Source organism: Ambystoma mexicanum, chromosome 8 (genome assembly GCF_040938575.1).
Source record: "Ambystoma mexicanum isolate Mex_15411 chromosome 8, UKY_AmexF1_1, whole genome shotgun sequence".
NCBI lineage: Eukaryota > Metazoa > Chordata > Amphibia > Caudata > Ambystomatidae > Ambystoma > Ambystoma mexicanum.
Genome location: NC_090929.1, coordinates 947039289 through 947058956, shown reverse-complemented (window position 1 = coordinate 947058956; position 19668 = coordinate 947039289). Strand labels below are relative to the sequence as shown.

Genomic DNA, 19668 nt, shown 5'->3' with positions numbered 1-19668 from the left:
CTGCTGTGCAAGATTACCTACAGGAAGCAAAGAAGCTTCAAAGCCCTTACAAGTGACTAGCTTGGTTATGGGCGGCCATATTGACAGCACGATTGCCATCACCACTTTGAACATTCTTAGTCGATATGCTGTTAGAACTAAATAAGTGACTCGGTATGACAGATCCAGACTATGTTATCCTGAACCCCCTTTGGTACCAGGAGTGTTGCTGCCGGTCTCTTCTAGGTCACATGCTGCACAGTAATAAGGGGCCATCTTTATGTGGGGCTTTCTGGCATTGTCATCAAAGGCTGCGGTTTAATTTCTTCCGCACATCAGCACCATGCCCCAAATCCTCCACCATTCCTGCACACAACCAGCGGCCCAGGTCAGTAGAAGGACACTGGACAACTGTCCACAGGTTCTGAAAGCAGAGGAGACAGTTTCTTACCGAGAACTGGAGATTGGAATCCTGGATGTCCAACTTTTCCCCTAATAGATTGTTGTCTGTGGGGAACCTGTTCCTCATTCCCTGGCAAATGGCTGCAGTGTTGTAACTTAGCTGGGGGTTCAAAAGAAACAAAGGAAAAAAGGGGATTTTAGAGGGAGCGGAGTAGGAAAGCAGAGGGGGGGTGGCTACCAAGTCCATCCCTCTACCAACAGGATTCAGCAGCTACATGACTTGACATTATTCCTAAAGCTGTACTTTTGTAGCTCAAGGTTGGGAGACTTCCCCAAACAGTTTAAACGTTGAAAATGAATCAATAGAAAACTATAAAGAAAGCATGTCAAAGTCTGTTCTAGAGAAAGAGGACTTTAGCATTCCAGTCTTCTGTTCTCTATTGCCGTTTGCCAGGTTCACAGGCTTGGATTGTTCCTGGAGAGAGCGAGAACAAGGTGCTGGAGGTTTTATAAAAAGGTGGTGTTGCCAATGAGCCCAGTGGTACAGAAGCCAAGAGGACGGAGATAGAACCCCTAGGTATCAGCCAACTTTCATATCCCTAGTTTGCAGGTTTGGCACGTGATTAAACCAGTCTGCACTTAGGTTGACAGGAGTGAGTAAAAGTACCAACAAGTATATTGAGGAATACTGAGGACACTTTTAAGCTTAGGGCTTGATCACGTTTCCAGTCTTTAATACCCATCCTACTTGTTCTAATGCTCCCAATTCTGCTGTCCACCTTCTCATGCCCTCATTATGTAATATCAAAATGTGTATCTGTATGTACTCTTTTCATACAAAGTTTTTAAAATGTGAAACAAACAAAGCATTTTAGCCACATTTCAAAAGGATAAAGCATTGAATACAACGTGTTCGTACTGAATTGAACAAGTGAAGAAGCTCTCACATGGCAGGATCCCGTGTCTTTTAAAGCCACATACTAGATACCCTTATAACGTGGGACATACAGTCCTTATGGTAGGTGTAATATGGATTCCAAACATAAGTGGGACAATATCAATTCAGTACTCCAATTGTAAATATACAAAAGTTCTCTATGGCAACAGTCACAAGCTAGGCACGCTGAAATGCCATTTGCAGAAGTCAGCTGGCCACCTATTTAGAGTCAACAAGCAGAATGAATTTCTCCTTTAAAAAATGCTTGCTTTGCAATGGGCGGGGTAATAGGTCTTGTGGCCTACAGAAAGCAAGATGTATAAACTTACCTGGGTGGGCATGGATGGAGGAGGTGGCCAAAAGTATGGATTGTTAAAGCGAGGTTCCGCCATCCTGCATTAAGAGGAAAGAAAAGGAGTGGACAGAATTAGAACATAGAATTAATTAAAACCCTTGTTGCAGAATAATTATGAACACACAAATCCTTTACTACAGACTGCAAGCCACTCTAAACAAAATGCCTTCAAAAAATGTACACTCTTACACCTTTTGAAAACAACCATGGGCATACGCCACCTGCGCCAAAAAGCAAAAGTCCAGTTGCTATGCACATTGCACACAGTCCTATGAAGGTTAAAGCAGAAGTTTTCTAGAGCAAAGAAAAATCCTCAGACTTTCAGAAAGCACCTTCACCTGTTCAACGCAACCTATGTTCAATCCACACTCTGCCGATAACCAGGAAAAATGTATCTAGAGGCTGTGAACAGGAAAATAGAACAAATACAAAACGGTCAGTACACAACTTCCTAATCAATAGCAGATATGAGACCAGCAAGTTTTCCATCCTTTCTGACTTCACAAAAAACAGAGACTCAGCTCTCAGAACACAAACTCACCACCAGAGCTTCTCTAGCCAAGATTATCATAACAGGCCTCAAAGTTTGCACTTGCCAGTACCCATTGGCGAATGATGATCAACTTGGGAGGGGTAGGAAAAGGTGTGCTGTGTGTTTATGGAAAACTCGGACGTTATGTCTGGATAGTAACTTGACATTTTTACCCCTGAATAATTTCAAGTTTTCAATGTGGTGTAACAGGCCGAGTTTACTCCCTTTTCTAAGCATTGTAATAAAAGGCAGATTTATATCCAAATTATGGAAGATTTAAATATCTGATTAGAAGAACGTGTCCGACTTCCCTCCTGGTTACCATTGAAATGGTGGACAACACTACCTTCTCTTGACTCCACTGCAGCCCTATACACTCTAGCACAACTTAATTCTTTGACATGGCCTCAGAATACACAACTCCACTAGCACACATTGAACCTGGACAGCCCACTTCCGCGACCCACAACAGACTCACCATATCAGCATCCAAAAGAATCCAGAGTGCAGACACGTCACCTTTAGCCCCAGGAACAGGATGATGGCGGAAACCCAATCCAACAAACGTTCTCACTGCTTCACCCCTTGAACGCACACTTGCAATTCCAGCTTTTATGGAAAAATCCACTCAACAAATCAAATGCTCCATTGCATTGATGGTCGCCCCCTCAATAAAAATAGTGCAACCCCAACATAAAAAAGTTCACTCAGGATTTTTAAACTCAAAAAATCATTCTTAACACTCAAAAGGTTAAAAGAAACACACGAGTTTTAATACTGCCATTAATGAACATTCAACAAACTCAAAAAGCAGCTGTAATTCTAGCGTGATAAAATGTGTCAAACGTTCGGTTATGCTACCTTAGTACATTCATTGTTCCTGATGGTCAAACTGCTTTTCGGTGTTAACAAAAACACAATTGTTAGGTCCTGCTTCATGTTGTGTGGTCTTGGACTAATCCGTGTGTGGGTTACTGATTGGTTCCAGATCTAGGTGCTTGGTCTGGAAAGTACTTTTGAAGCAGTTTCAACTTCCCAATCGGAGTTGGAAAAACCATTTGTAAGATGTCCTACTTTGACAGCTAAAGTAGCACCCCTCAGGACCCCCCCCCCAATTTCCTTTTTTAGAATCTTTGAACACACTAAGAAATGACATGAAGTACATGAGGCCCGACCCACATGGTGCATCTGGTAATTATCTTCGAAAGTATATTGGGCCTCGGCTCTAGATTGCCAAATGGATCAGGCACAAGATCTTGAACTCAGTTCTCTGGGCTGCAAGAAGCCAGCAGTGTTTGACCCAATGCCAGGGAGATGAGATTATCAGCTTGCACAAATAGGCCAGCCTACAGAATTGGACACTGATGAGTGTGCTTCAATCTTGTGAGCTAAGCATGGAGGAGATGCACATAACCAATTTGAGTTGTTGGGTACGAAATGTGGTCGCCTCCATGATTTGTGTCAGCAAAATGTCCAAATTCATGGCGTACCTCTTAAAAATATATGTATTAATCATGCATATAAACCCATAGTCAATTGTGTCTGCATTGGTACCTGCTAATCTCATATGTGAAAGGTTGCATTGCCTTTTACAATAAGTCTTTAAAAAGAGGCTTTGGATCTATATGCAGATCTATGCAGAACCTCCTGGTGCCTTGTGCACCCGTTTGATTGATACCATTCTTAAATCTATGGTATGCAACTTCTTTAGATGTTATGTTGTGTACTGGGGTATTCATTCAGGGGATAGATCTTTAAGAATTTTACATTTGCAAGTTGATGTGCATCCAACTGATTTGGGTAAAACACTGATGTGTTTAAATCTTTCACGCGAGGCATCTGCTGGGCATGAAGCACCTTTGAGGTGTTGTATTGGTGTTTAGGTAGCTTCTGAGATGTCGTGTGACCTCTGTTCTGTTGCAAGTTGGCCCTCATGAATATAATTTTCTTCACCTTCAACTCGACAAGCAGATAAGGAACTGGTTGAAATCAGGAGCAGGATTTGTGAAGAAGGCGGGTAATTCCACCTTGGGCGTTGTGAGAAACCTGAAGGTGTCTCAACCGCTAGTCCCTGGGATCTGTCATCCAGGTGACCAGGACACTTCCATCGCTTTCGGATCCAGTTCCTGGGGGTGGATCAGTGCGGAAGGACCACATGGGTGAGGGGTCTTTGGGAGTGGAAGTGGGACACCGGATGGTCAGACGAGATATCCCCTTCCCTGTAACACCTTTACCCCATCCTACCAGGTATGATACCCAGGAACTCAACGCCCCCTGCCCCCGTTTCCCAACACAAACAGTTTCTCACGGACAGCTCCCTGTGAGAGAAAACCGACAACTGAGCCGTATACCTGACATGTCCCAATACAATGGCTGGGCAATTACTGATCATTACACACACCTGACTTCCATCACGCTTCCCCACACGGATATAAGGCATAGCACCAAAGCACCCACTGAGCGAGGCAAAGCACACGAGGAAACAGCAGTTCCAAGATGGCAGTTTAATACAAGGCAAAAGATGGCATGACAGAAGGATTGCAGGGAGGGAAGTGCCCTTGACCTTTTCAACGCAGGACCGTTACTTTCATGAACCTTCGAGAATAGGAAACGTAAGACCAGGAATAGAGGTTGAAGAATCCTGAATTGTGTGTCTGAGGTAACCGGTGCTCTCACGCGTTGATAAAGGCAGGGATAATCGTTTGCCGCTGTGGTACTGTCCTTTGCTCCTACAACAAATCTGCGCCAGTGAAGTCAGCAGAGCCGGTGAGCTGGGGAGACTGATACCAGACCGGTCTGTGTTGAAGCCAAGGCTGCAAGCGGCAACATTGTAGAAGTGAAAACTGAAGAGAACAGTGTATGAAGAGTATGTGGCAAGCGATGCAAGCACAATTAAACCAGCAGATGAGAGATTGAACTTTAAAGCCAAGATACAATACTGTAGACAGTGTGGTCCGGTACCGCGTGGGTGCTCATTCGAAAGTCTCTGTTACCTATCCAGCTAAAAGGTGGGAAATGTGACAAAGAATTGTGAAATCAAAGTGGTCCTGAAACGGGTCAAGCGAAAACCCTGTGCACATTCGAAAGTCTTTGATAGTTGATAAGAAGTTGGTCCGAACTCAGCGGAGAGAGATCAGCTAAAAGACTTTGGTTAAAGGAAGTTTGTGTAAAGTTACGAACATTGTGTTAAAAGGAATCTGAGCCTGACTGAGGGGGATCCGAGACCTGAACCCGACCGAGTGGGATCCGAGATCTGAGCCTGACTGAGGGGGATCCAAGGTGAATAGTGAACCACTAGAGAAATTGAGTACTTGTGAAAATCTTAAAGAGGAAAGGAGCTTACTGTTTGTTGCATCAGGTCCTCTAAATCAAGAGACATTGAAAGGCAAAGAGACTTGGGCACGGAAGGCCCTGATGCCAATGTTTGAACTACACCCTCGTGCAAGAGAAGCCAGAGTCTGTGCTTAGCTAGAGTGTACCGCCTTGTCCTGTGCTGAAAACATCCCGACATATCATTTTGTGAACACTTCTTTCTTTTTCGTAAAACACTGTATCGCACACTATTTGTATTTAGAGGTAGGGATTGGCAATATGTTTATTAGTATAGGCCCCTTTTATTTTGACTAGACACCACTAGGACTGCATTATTATTATTTGATGGTCGTAGCTTGCTCCCATCTGTAGATTTAGGATTAGATGGATGTTTTTCAAACACTTTTTGTAAGTTCAATAAACACCCTTGAACTGTGGTCACTTGTGTCCGTTTTACTGTTGATAACATGCCTTTCTAACAGCGTGTACCATAAGGTTGGTGTGCCATTGGCTCATTCCCAACATGGAAACGTCCATGGCCATGCAACACCCGAACTGTGCAAGGACAGTGCAAGGACAGCCATGGCAATAGGTTTGCTGTTACTCAATGCAACATTGCCTGTGGCCACAGTTAAATGTACACCAGGACTTGCTCAGGCATAGACAGAGTGGCTAGGATATTCTAGGAATTTGATTTGGTGACCTTTGAAAGGGCATAAAGAGCATGTCAGTGCATGATCCAGTCACCCTTACTCCTCTTTAGTTTTGGCTGTCATTGGCACCTTTGGCCCACAAGTTACTATACTCGCGTTCTCTGCATTTAAAGTGCAGTACTGCTTTGCTGGAAACAATGCATTTGGTGTTTCCCAAATGGTCCACCTTACAACAAATCAACGCTGGGAAAGATGTTGGACTGCTAACTGCATGAAAGTGAACAATTCAGTTGTCAGAAACGTCATAAAAATCCAGACAGATGGCAAAAGATGCTACAGGGGAGGGGAATCCATCTTTGTAAAAGGAGCTGCGATGAAAGTACGACCGCTTTGTAGAATTACAGGGACGAGTAGTTGTTCCTTCGCACCTAAACACTCCCCCCCCTCCAACTACACCAACAGTGATCTCAATCATGAAGATGAAATGGTACAACATGAATGTTGCACTTTCTTCGCCTCTTTCTTCGCCTCTTTAAAGGTAGCATGGGGCCTGGGCCAAGTGCAGATTCTTCAAAAGGAGTGTGAGCGATCAAGGAAGCATCCTATCAGCAATAATGCTGTCGTACCAAAATTAAGGAAATGGCCTATGAAGGCTTAATAAAAATTAGGAGACTTTCATTAAACTCAACAAACAAAGCACACTATTAAATACACCAACAGCCCACCCATATAAAGAGAAACACAGGATATGCGACGTTTGGCTGGGTCCGAAGACAGGGATAAGTAGCTAACTGTCTTTGTAAAGTTCGAAGTCAAATGTATGTTTCTTAAAAAGGCATGGAGTGGGGTCATCATTATCAGTAGAGTCATTAAAATAATGTCAGAGGGACAGAACCACAGTGGTATACCTTTAAATCTTCTTCTGGACGAAAGACAGTGAGTAAGGCTTCTGGGCTCTTTTCATGAGGTTGAGTCGTCGTAGAGATGGTTGAGTCAGGAGGCAAAGACCGTGTTCTTCAACAAGCAGCAATCTGTTCTCATAGGAAGCTTGGAAAGTGGCAATCTATAGACCCTTGCAATTCACCGAGTTGAGGGTGTGGAGATGCGTTGATACAACTGTAGCAGTAAGCCGTGCAGTTTTATAGGCAATCGGATTGAAGGCACAGTAACAGACAGGCGAGGTAGAAAAACGTCTCAAACCAGTTCGAAAAGCCAAGAAACTGAGCCCAAGGCTGATCGTTTTGATCCTTGAATGCTGTGGGATCCCGTAAAGGGTCTAAGAGATAAGGCAAGTCTTTCTCCCCTTACCAGTCAGGACGTTTGCCAGAGAGCACTTGAAGGTGTGCCAAATCCAGTTGGCAGAGTCATTGGTACCAGTGTTTCAGCAGTAGGCAGGCTCCACAGCAGCAGGCCAATCCAAATGTTCTCCTGATAGGCGGGGAGGGGATCTTGCTTGGCAGTAGGATAATCCAATAAGGTTCCGATTAAATCCTTCTATTCCCAAAGTGCCTTGACTGGAAGAAGTTGGAAAGGGGAACAGGAAGGGGTGGGGCCTAAACATTTCTAACACGGCAGGACCCTTTCTCTGGGGTCAGAACCTCTTCTGAGATTCTCTGTACTGCTCCACCTTGAATGCCTTCTTGATCAAAGATAATTCAGCAATTATTCCCCTAATGCAATTTCCCCATTGTGTTGGCACAGCTTTCTTTGAAGCACTGGCTTCCCATTATATCCTGGGTTTATGTCCTTTTCCTCTGGGAAGGTGTTAAGCCTTCCCAGCAAAGAACAAAAAGATCCCCAAAGGCTGAGCCCTGCCTGTTGTGTGTGAACCGCGCACAAGAGTCACTGGAAGCCAATTAATAAATTGACATCCGATGGTTTTGGCAACGTATAACTGCATTTCCTCCTGTGCCACTACATTTAACCGGATATAAGTTTAAATTTACATTTTAACCAAAGCAATGCCCCCAAGCCTTGAGGATGTATAGTTATATTAATCTAAACCTTCGGTGCCCATTTTAATGGCAGCCCATGGCTGTTTGGATTCAAGCAGGCTGTTTCTGTAATGTAGATGTTACTCTGTGGCTGCCATGTTGACAAATCATATGGCAGTTGCTGGGACGTCAGAAGACTGTTCAATGTCATATTTCCGCATTGTAAAAACTGAACACAAAAAAGACTGATTTATTTCAGACGTTTTTGTGTCTGCTTTAAAATGCCGAAATATCACATGATCCCTTGCCCACCCCCACACTCTCCCAATAGTTGTTTTCTTAATCGGGGAGTACCCCCTCATTTCCCCATCCACCACAACACACATGTACTACACATGCACACACACACACGCACAGATAACCCCACATTCACTTACCTGACACTGCTGCGCTGGTCAGCCCCTGCGCACACTCGTGTGCAGCAGGGGCGTGACAGTTCGATTTAGAAAGACCGTTCTGTGCAGTCACAGAGCAGTCTTTCTAAATCGATTTATTTTCTCGTTTTTTTTTTAGAAAATGCTCTTTTGACCTAATATGCAGAAGACAGGTTCCAGCAAAGAGTGCATGTGTACTATTCTTTTGCAGCATGTAGAATTTAAAAAGAGGCAGAATTAGCAGTGCTCCCTTTCTGAAAGAGAAACACTAACATTTCACATGATGATATCTTCACAACTTCCTGAAAAACGCTTTACAACAGCTGTGGTTGAAGGAGGTTCTGGCAAATATGTGACTACATTAGATAATGAAGATGAAAACCATGAGGAGATGGGAAAAGGATTCTACCAGTTTAAAAAGAAAAAGTGTACCATCTGAAACAAGTATACATTGGAGGTGGGTGTTTCAACGTGAGCCCTGGGTAACACATTTATTAATAGAACATTAATGATATATGTGACGGAGTGAATGAAGTGGTTTGTATAGCCAGACCTGGAAAAAAACAGACAACCTTCTAAAAGGTGTTCTCATGCACTTACCCTGTTTGTCAAATGGAATACAAACAAATAACATGTGTAATGGGTTACTATACTGATCTAATGCAGGAGTAACCAAAAAGTGTCACTCTCCGGATGTTTTGTATTGCAGCTCCTGTGGCCCCTCAACACCATTGTAGCTTGGCTTAGTGAGAATTGTCTGTCACAACAGCTGGAGGTGAGAGGTTAGCAGTGTTAGACGAAAAGTCCTCTTTACCTGATGTGGTAAGACTCTTGCTGATTTCTTTGATTTTTGACTTCACTTTTCCTCCCTGCCAGTCTTATGTACAGAGCCACTCTCCCAGAGAGGTGTTAGGTTGTTTGTGCTCTGCCTTAGGAGTCAATAAGACTGCCAATGCAGTGGTACCTGAAAGGTGCTCCATGGTCAATGTACCCTCCCCTGTTAGTCATATGGCTAGAATGGTGGTAGCTTTCCTTTCTTTGTGCAAAATGGTCTCCACCATGTAGAAACACTTTGTATAGCCAGGGTCCTTTTTGACCCTCTCCTCTGGGTACCTAAAATTGAAGTATTCTTTTTTTTTTAAACTCTTTATATTTGGATCAAAGGCATACAGATATATTAAATAATTCGGAAATAGTAAATTAACGTTATTGTTCAGCCTCCCTCTCTTTCTGATGTTGGCCAACAATGGTCAAGGTCTCTTAGCTTTTGAGTGTTCTCATTTTTCATTGTACAATCCTAACATCCCTTTTCCCCCCCTGTCCCACCCTGCCCTTTCCCATCCGCCTCCCTGCTTTAACCAACACTTCAGAATAATATAATGCAGTACAGAGATCAACATGTGTGAGGACTCTGGGTAGGGTTTGTCCTGTGTTCATTCCCTCTTGCTGTTGATGGCACTTATATGACATGTATGCTCCTGAGAAGACGGGGTTTAAAGAAGTGGGCCTCTCTGTCGCTCACGCACTCTTGGAACAGGGTCCAGGTCGTCAGGAATTTTTGGTATTTTCCCATAGCGAGTGCGCATATTTTCTCCATGGCCATCACTCCCCACACCTTGACCCACCACCGTGCCAGTATGGGGCCCTCTTCGTTTTTCCAGTTTTGCGCTAAGGTCATCCTAGCTGCCAACAGCAGGTGAGTGATAAGAGTGGCCGTTGCCCCTGACATTGCATATTTGCCATCTATCGGGACACCTAATAAGATAGTTTTCGGGGACATAGGGAGTTCGACACCAGTGATGTCTTTAATATGGCCCAAAATCTCCTTCCAATAAGCCACCGCTTTGGGACATGTCCACCACATGTGAATTAAGTCACCTCTCTCTCCACAGTTTCTCCAGCAGTATGGCGAATAGGTCTTGGTGATCTTATGCACCCTGTGTGGGGGCAGATACCACCTAAGACACAGTTTATAGGCGGATTCTTTAATCGTGGTGCATCTGGAGGCACCCTGCGCACGTGACCATATTTTGCACCATTCTTCTTCCGTTAGGAACTCTTGCAGGTCGCTTTCCCAGTTCACTTGATATGGGAGGCGGTCTGACGTTTGGAAATTTGAGAGAAGTTTGTAGAGTCTGGTGATCCCTTTTTCGGTCTGACCCTCCTGTAAGGTTAGCTCTAGGCCGGGCGGTGATCGTGTGCCTGCCTTTTTAACTGTCGGATGGGTTATCCAATGTCTTATTTGCGCATACCTGTACCGCTCCTTTTCCCCTATGCCAAACGTCTGCTGACAGTCTGTGAAAAGTAGTGGGGAAACATCTTTGTACATCTCAGCCAGGGTCAGGGTCTCTGCTCCTTTCCATCCTTCCCAGTCTTTTGCCTGAAGGCCCGTGGTGAAATCCGGGTTATGTAGTATAGGTGTGTATGGGCCCAGACCTTGTGGGATATGTTTCTGCTTCCTGGCCATATCCCAACTCTGCAATGACCCCTTTGTGGATTCCAGGAGGGCCCCACCACTTCCTGTGTTCAGCTTTCAGACCCAGGAGTATGATCAGAGGGATCGACGTGACGGATTGTTCTATTCTGCACCATCCTTTGTGATTCTCGACTCTGGCCCAGCGCAGCATAGGAGCTAGTCGTGCTGCAGTTATGCATCTATCCACGTCTGGTACTCCGATGCCCCCCCAAAAGTGGGGGTCACATTAAGATACCCTTCTGGATCCTAGGCTTTTTACCTTGCCATATGAATTTAAGAATTGCATTTTGCAGCTCTCTTATCTTGGTTGGCGGGATGGTCACCGGGATTGAGCTTAATACAGAGAAGACGTGGGAGAATGGTCATCTTGACTGCCATGATGCGGGCGAACCACGATAATGCCTGGGACTCCCATCTGAGCATATCGCCCTGTAGTTGCTTCCATAGGGGAGTGATGTTCGCCCGGAGTAGTTTGCTTGGTTCCGTGGTGAGTCGTATTCCCAGGTATTCGAGGGAGTCTTTCACCCATGTCAGTGGGTATGATTGCTCTAGCCTTTCGATCGTTTTCCTCTTCGCTGTGATGTTCATCGCCTTTGATTTGGAGAAATTTATGGAGAAACCTGAAATCTGCCTGAATTCCTCTAGCCGAGCATCGCACTGGGCATTGTGTCACCTGGATCTCCCATGTAAAGTATGATGTTGTCCGCATACAATGCGATTTTGTGAGTTTCTGAACCTAAGGTCACGCCTTTGATGTTGGCTTAATGTCTGAACAGCGTGGCACACGGTTCCATCGCCATTGCAAATATTAGTGGGGAGAGGGGGCACCCCTGTCTCGTGCCTCTTCTGACCTTCACCGGGTCCGTTTTCTGGCCATTGATCATGAGTTGTCGATGGGGTTTGGTAGTTAGCCAGCACCATCTTCGTGAATTCTGGGCCACAACCAAAGCGCTCCAGGATTAGAGACAGATAGTTCGAGTCCATACTATCAAATGCCCGGGAGGCGTCCAGGGCTGCCACTGCAAACTCTTGTTGCGTCCTTCGCCCTGCGTCTATGACGTCTATTGACCTTCTGATATTATCCTGTGTGTGGCGGTCCGCGATGAAGCCTGCTTGATCATCATGTTTTATCTATGGGAGGACTTTGGGGGGTGTGGCTAACTAGCCATGGATTAGGACGTGCCTTTGTGTTGTGCTCCTCTTGATCCGACATAGATCCGAGCGATTACACTGAAAAACTGCTGCACGTGACTTGAAAATTGTAGGATTGGGTGTCTGAAGGTACAATCTGCAAGTATCCGGAGAAGAAAGTGCCTCGTGCTTATGAATCCGAAGATAATTGACTTTGAAGGAGCCGCCGTGGGGACAAAGGGGTGCCAAGATGGCGGACAACAAAGGGTGCGTTATCATAGCCCCGAGAAGAACTGAAGGCTGCCGAAATGGTATGAACCGCCGGGACGCTGCCTGCTAGTACAAGCGCTTGGGAGTCTCGTTCCGTTTATTGAAACAAAGTGGCAGCGTTCCCGGCCGCGAACCGAAGAAACAAATCAAAGTGAAACTGTAGCAGCGGACGGACGACGTATGCTGCGCGGCGCCCAGCCGCTCGTGGAAGAAGCTGTGGAGGAAGAACAGTGAACGGTAGTGAACTCATCCAAGGAGGCACCGCTCGTTCTTAACATAGGGTGCAAGAAGTGCAGCCCTGAGCGCGAATGATAAAGACTGGCCCTGTTGCTCCTTCAAGGACGAACGCCGAATGCTGGAGCAGCTCCCGGCTGCTTATGAAGGCGGCCGTGACGAACGAACGCTGAGCTTGGAACTGCGGGAGTGTGGACGGCGGTGAACACAACAAAGGAGGTGCTGCCCGTGATCAATATAGGGCAGAAGGCGGCGCAGCCCTGAGCGCCGTTAATGGTGGTCGCTTTCCTACTCTTGGAATTTGGATGCACTGTAATGAGGCCAGTTGACTGCTTGGGTCCCCTTACACTGTTGAAGCGTGCAGCAAAGGTGCAGTGTGCAGCGTGAACCGGTATAGTGTTGGAACATAGGGACACCTGGCATGGAATGTGTGAATGAATAGGGCGGACTGTAATGCCTGCTTTATCATAACATAAGGCCACAAATTGATCCCTCTCCACTGATGAAGTAGCCAGCAATCGCAGATCACTGGGAGCACTGCCCCGGAAGTACGCCACTAAGAACACTGCTCAAAGGATAGACGTGGGAGGACATAGCCCACCCCAAGATTGGCTTTGCGTGCTGCCTAACAAGGTAGCCCACTGGGATCACCCAAACGCTGACCTGAATTGGGGATACTAAAGTGACACCGGAGAGCTGCTATAAGACATAGTGTGATTGCAGGATGTCGGTGAAAGGGCGGAAGGCCAGGGGCAAGCAACCCACTATGGACACCTTCGCAAAGGCGCAACGGGCCCCTTCAACTCCAGCACAAAAGACGGGGGAGGCATCGGGGGATGACCCCCCTGAAGGAGAAAACCAACAAGTCCTAGTGGCCATAACGGACTTGAGTGCTAAGTGCAGCACGGCGATGGCGGAACTGCCGACAGCCCTAGAAAATAAAATAGATGCAGGGGGAATTGAAGTTACCTTGCTGCGGCAGGACGTTAGAGCGCTAGCAGAAAGAACTAGCGGATTGGAAAGCGCAGTAAAGATCAACACTGATGTAAGCACGAACAATGCGAAGGAGGTCCATGTGCTCAAGCAGCAGGTTGCCAACCTGGAAAACAGGGTGGAGGAAGCAGGACGGGCAAGACCGAACAACATCCGGGTGGTCGGCCTGCCAGAAGGAGCAGAAGGCCAGGACCCCACAGATTATGTGGAGAACATGATCCTCCAAGAAGTGGGAGCGGACAAACTCTCACAGGGGTTCACGGAAGAGCGAGCACATCGAGCCCTTATGAGAAAACCACGGCCTGGTGCTCCACCGCGGCCGATAATCACGAAAATCTTGAATTACAAGGACAGAGAAAAGATTCTGGAGTATTTTCGTAAGGGTGGAACGATAGAAAGAGCCTCTGCCAGGGTTACGGCATACCCCGACTATACTATGTTGGTGCAAAGGCAGCGATATAGTTATGTCGCGGTTAAGAGAAGACTGCGTGCGGCGGACATTAGGTACATGTTGTTGTACCCAGCAAAGCTGAAAGTACTGCACCAAGGCAGAGCAATGCTCTTTGACACCCCAGAGGATGTGGCGTTGTGGTTGGATCTACAGGGCTGCCCGGCGCAGAACCAGGAGCGAGATCCCAAGGAGCACGATAAGTGAAGACGCTATGTCATGTACCCTGCAAGGGTGGGAGTGTGGGGAATCCAGGTATGGCGCCACAAATTACTTGATAGACACAGTGTAGCCCTTGAATTTTCTGACTCTATGGGACTGGAATATAGTGTCTTAAAATGCAAATGAAAACAGAAGTATTGGGCGTAGCAACTCTAAACAAATGGGAGCGACAGGATTGCACTTACTTACCCCCGAGATTTAGTAGAAGGCAGCCAATAGGGCGGTCTCACCCTTCTGAGCCGCGAGTATGGGTCTTACCAGAAAGGGCTAGATGCGGGGGTGCCCGAGATCCAGGGATGGAGCTGGGCAACAGTTGGGGAGGGTGAAGTTGGGGAGGGGGTTGTTTGGGGTGTTTGCAGTTAAGGGGAGTTTGAATTGGGGAGCAAGCCTATATAGACTAAGATGGAAATGGGATCTGGACGGCACTGGTGTGGGGGAGGAGGGGTTCTAATGGGTCATGGGGGACCTTAATATAATCACGTGGAATGTCAGGGGACTTAATAGTTATCTTAAAAGGAACAAGGTCATGCTGTATTTGTGCAGACAAAAGAGATATTGCACTGTTGCAGGAGACACAGCTGACACGGGAAAAGATGGAGATGGTGGTGAAGAAATGGAAAGGGGTTGTGGTGGGCTCGACATACTCTGCCTATGCTAGAGGAGTACTCATCTGGGTGGCGCCGCATGTTCCGTTTCAACAGTTGCAGGAAGTGATGGAAATGGATGGGAGGATGGTCATATTGAGGGGGTTGGTGGAGAATAGAGATAAGAATTATTACTACATACGCCCCAAACCAAAATACGGCAGCATATTAAAGAACTCTGTGCCAGAACCTCAGCATATGCATGGGTGGGGCGGTGATCTGGGGGGGGGGGGAGGGGGGGGGATTTTGATTGCCTGTTGGACCCCAGGGTAGACAGATTGGATGGGAAGATTGACAGCCCTGCCCCAGCAGCTAAAGCGCTGCAGACTCTACTGGACGACTTTGGTCTAGCAGATGTGTGGAGAACAAGACACCCAGAAGATAGGCAATACTCGCCCTACTCTGCCCCGCAGCAATTACAATACGAGGCTAGACTATGTCTTTGCTACTTCGGACGTGGTGATGGAGTGTACTCAAGCAGAATATAAAGCAAGGGTCCTTTCGGACCACTTGCCCCTTGCTATTTGGTGGCAGTACAGCCCCCCCGAGGGCAAGGATTCCGACATGGCGCCTTCGGGCAGAGGCACTTAAGGATCCCGTCTTTAGGGAAGATATAAGGGAGGAGATCATAAATTATTTTGATACAAATACGGGTAGCGTTGACTCGGCAAGCACATTATGGGAAGCCTTCAAGGTGGTGATGAGAGGGGTAGCCATAGCAAAATCAAAAGGCCTACAAGGAAAGAGAGGAGCTGGATGCACCGATTACCTTGGCGGAGTTGGAGGAAGTGGTGAGGCAGTTGCCTACCAGTAAGACCCCAGGGTCAGACGGGTTCCCGAGTGAATTTTATAAAGTATATAAGGAGGAGATGCTCCCCCCAATGCTAGTAACGATAAATGAAGCGTTTGAGGTAGGGCGGCTGCCTTAGTCACTCAGAGTGGGGATCATTATACCGTTTCACAAACCTAACAAGCCAGGGCATAGTTGTGGCTCTTCAAGACCTTTATCACTGTTAAACCAGGACAGCAAGATATTGACGGCTGTCCTGGCGAACAGACTGCGGAGAGTTATTGGCAAACTAATACACCCCGACCAGACGGGCTATGTCCCGAATTGGAATATAACTCATAATCATAGACAACTCCATCGGGTGGTTGAGTGGGGAAGCAGGAACAAGGGTGAAGTGGCAATTGTGTCCTTAGATGCTGTTAAGGCCTTTGATTCAGTTAAGTGGCCATGGTTGCTTGCCGCCTTAGCGAGCTACGGAATGGGGCCTGGATACATAAGGTAGGTGAAGATGCTATATAGTGAACCGTTAGCTAGGGTCAGAACAGGATCGGTGATATCGGAAAGATGGCAACTAAGTAGAGGCACCAGACAAGGGTACCCATGGTCCCCAATGCTCTATATATTAGCCTTGGAGCCCTTAGCAATATACCTTAGGCAACAATATGACACTATAGGTATTGAGGTAGGTGGAGAACGACACCTGATTTCCTTGTATGCCGATGACTTGCTGCTGTACCTGAGGTATCCGGAGAAAATCTCCAGTACATACTAGAAGTGATGGATAAATATGCAGGGCTGTCTGGCATAGCAGAGAATCCCCAAAAATCTAGTATCTTCTCACTGGGTAGTTATAAGGGAATCCCTATGGGGAGGTTAGCGGTGCTACAAACACCATGGGCGGTTAGCACATTTAGGTATCTGGGGATAAACGTGTACCACACAGTGGAGGAGGAGCACAGAAAATACCGAGAGAGCTATTGAGAGAATTGAGAAGTGCATGAAATTCTGGGAGAAGTTGCCCCTAGCAATGATGGGACGTGGAGCAATGCTCAAGATTGTGGTCCTGCCCAAGTTCCTGCATTATTTCGGGAATATTCCATACCTGATACCCAAGAAATTTTTCACCAAACTGAATGGCATGTGTAGGGATTTCCTTTGGCATGGTACCCGAAACAGAGTGGCATTATGGAAGCTGCAGAACTTTTATGAAAAAGGGGGAATAAAACTGCCCAATTATGAGGTCTATTATGTAGCGAGCCAACTGCAATATATAGCTAAATGGCTCTCAGATAAACTGAAGCCCGAATCCAGGTTGTTTGGACACGATTGTGCCCCATTTTATTTGAAAGAATTGATCTGGTTGCACAAGACAGAAATGAAAGGGCGCCCCAAGATGATGAAGTTTGGGTGGGAGATGTGGCGCCGAGTGTGCCAGATGATGGAAAACCCATTCCCATGCTCCCTGCAGGTACCATTGGTCGCACTGGCGAGGGGAGATAAGCAGCTGATGATGATACTTAGGAACCATTGGGAGGCGGTTGGGGTGGTGACAATGGGGGATATTTGGCGGGAGGGGGCACCATAGAGTTTGAAGTGCTGGGGGAGGAGACGGGGTTACACATGGGCCAGTATATTACATATCACAGGATGGTCCAGAGAATTAGGAGCACATGGCCTGAAACGGTACTGGAAGGAGAACCAGACGCTACTGTAGACATGATATATGATATGACAGAGGGGGGGCATGAGATCTCCAGACTGTATGAAATGATGATGTCCAATGTCGGGAAGGAGTTAACACAATTGAGACTAGATTGGGAAGCGGAAGTGGGCGCCCCGCTAGAAGATGGGATGTGGGAACGTGCTTTGGGATACCACAAGAAGGTGTCAAGGAATGCGAGACTGAAACAGATATAGCTATATATTACGCATAGAGCATACATGACACCGGAAAGGATATCCAGGTTCAAGGATGCTGGGAGACAAGCCTGTCCCAAATGTGATGAAGAAAAGGCCGGCATGGTGCACATGTTCTGGGCATGTCCAGTAATTGAGCGATTCGGGGGTGAAATAGCACAAAAGCTAGAGGGAAAGGGGGTCACGATGGTTGTAAATACGGCTTGGGCTTGCTTGCTTGGGGTGTTCCCCAGATCGCAGAAACTTAAGCATATTAATACATTTAAAGATTTAGCATATGTGCTTGTAAAACGAAGGATTGCCATGGGATGAAAGACATGTCATAAACCACGGGTGGAAGTGTGGTGGAAGGATTTGCAGAAGTGGGCGGAGGCAAAAACCACGGTATGGCAAGAGGCGAGCAATGCAGGGGGTGAGGAGGAGGCGGGAAGCTTGATGGCATGGAGATCATTAATAGCGGAATTGTTTGGAATGGTACAAGATCTGACAGGATCCACGGAGAGTGGGACCCCACCACGCGAGGCAGATACAGAATGAGTGGAACAAATAGGCTCGTAAAGGGGGTTGGGATGGGGGAAGCAGTGACCAAAATAAACCGATGAACATTTGTATTGTTGATGCATACACTGCGTGTGTGGTTTGTATTGTTTTGTTTGAATAATCAATACATTTAAAAAAAAAAAAATAGAAAAAACTATGGGAGGACTTTCATCAGTCGGGTAGCCAATATCTTCGCATAAATCTTTGCATCAGTGTTCAATAGCGCTACAGGACGCTAGCTTGCAGTTGCAGGGCTCTCTTCCGGGCTTCAAGGGCAGTATAGTTGTGGACTTTTCCATGTCGGGCGTTACCCTCCCCTCTTCTCTGATAGTGTTATATAGCTTTGTCAATGGGCCGAGTAATTGGGTACGGAAGGTTTTATAGTCCCCGTTGCTGAGGCCCTCAGGGCCCGCGGTTTTGTTTGCTGGCAAAGCTGAGATAGCGTCACTGACCTCTTGCGCCAGGATCGGGCTTCCAAGGCTGATTCTGTCTTGTTCTGTTATTTGGGGTAGGGGCAGAGAGTTTATATAAGTGATTTGCTGCATGAGGTCAAGTTTTTCGTTGCCTAAGAATGTCTCATGGAAACATTTCATTATCTTTATTTTATCTGGCTCTGCTGTGTGCCGTTTCCCCAAGTTCATCATTCAATTGTATTATGTAATTGCGGGCTTTACGTTTCCTAGGATTTGCCGCTAGGAAATGATTTGCCTTGCCCCCGTGGATGTTGTAGGACTGTTTTGTGCAGAGCATTGACAGGGCCTGGTCAGCTGTATGGTGCTCGAGCTGGGCTCTGATCTTCCGAAGTGCCCGCAGGGATTTCCTTGAGTGGCAAGCTTTGTGTTGCATTTCCACATTTTCCCCCTCAGTTTCTAATCGTTGTGTTACTATTGCTCTTTCTCTGTAGTATGCCGCTGCCTGTGACATAAATTCTCCCCTGATCACCGCCTTCCCTGCATCCCACATTGTCCCCCAACTAGTTTCCCCATTATCATTTTCTTTAAAATAATTATTTATGGAGGTCTCGATATGTTCTCTAAGTGCTATGTCTCTCAGTAGAATTTCATTTAGTCTCCAGGGTGGTTTACTTTTGTGTTCTCCCTCCATCCAGATTACTCCCACTATCACTGACGCCTGGTCTGAGTGATATTCCACCCCAATTTCAACCCCGGTTATTTGTGGAATTAGCGTAGTAGAGACAAGGATCATATCTATTCTAGAATAACCCAGGTGTACCGCCGAATAGTGGGTATACTCCCTGCTGTCCCCTTGAAAGAATCACCAGGTCTCGATGACCCCCATTTCGCTGAAGAGCCAACCCAGTGCCTGTATTTTTTTGATCTGCATTCGTGGGGGGTGGGGGGGGGGCGTTTTATCCAGGAGTGGATCCTTAACACAGTTGAAGTCTCCTCCAATAATTAGTTGGCCCTCACACCAACGGCCCAGTTTGCCCAATAAATTTGCTATA

General features: G+C 46.5%; 1 protein-coding gene across 12 annotated transcripts in view; it reads right to left on the bottom strand.

The window, feature by feature from the left end:
• The window catches only part of ZNF362 (zinc finger protein 362), a 392486-nt gene that overhangs the window by 216474 nt on the left and 156344 nt on the right, over positions 1–19668 (bottom strand). For 8 of the 12 annotated variants that reach the window (XM_069610844.1, XM_069610840.1, XM_069610839.1 and 5 more), the window contains 2 exons: positions 1648–1711; positions 431–541 (listed from right to left, as the gene is read on the bottom strand). In XM_069610844.1, the coding sequence (XP_069466945.1) occupies positions 431–541; positions 1648–1710 (174 nt within the window). In that variant the 5' untranslated portion in view covers position 1711. The remainder of the gene's footprint in view (positions 1–430; positions 542–1647; positions 1712–19668) is intronic. The other 4 variants (XM_069610848.1, XM_069610847.1, XM_069610850.1 and 1 more) reach the window with 1 other exon arrangement.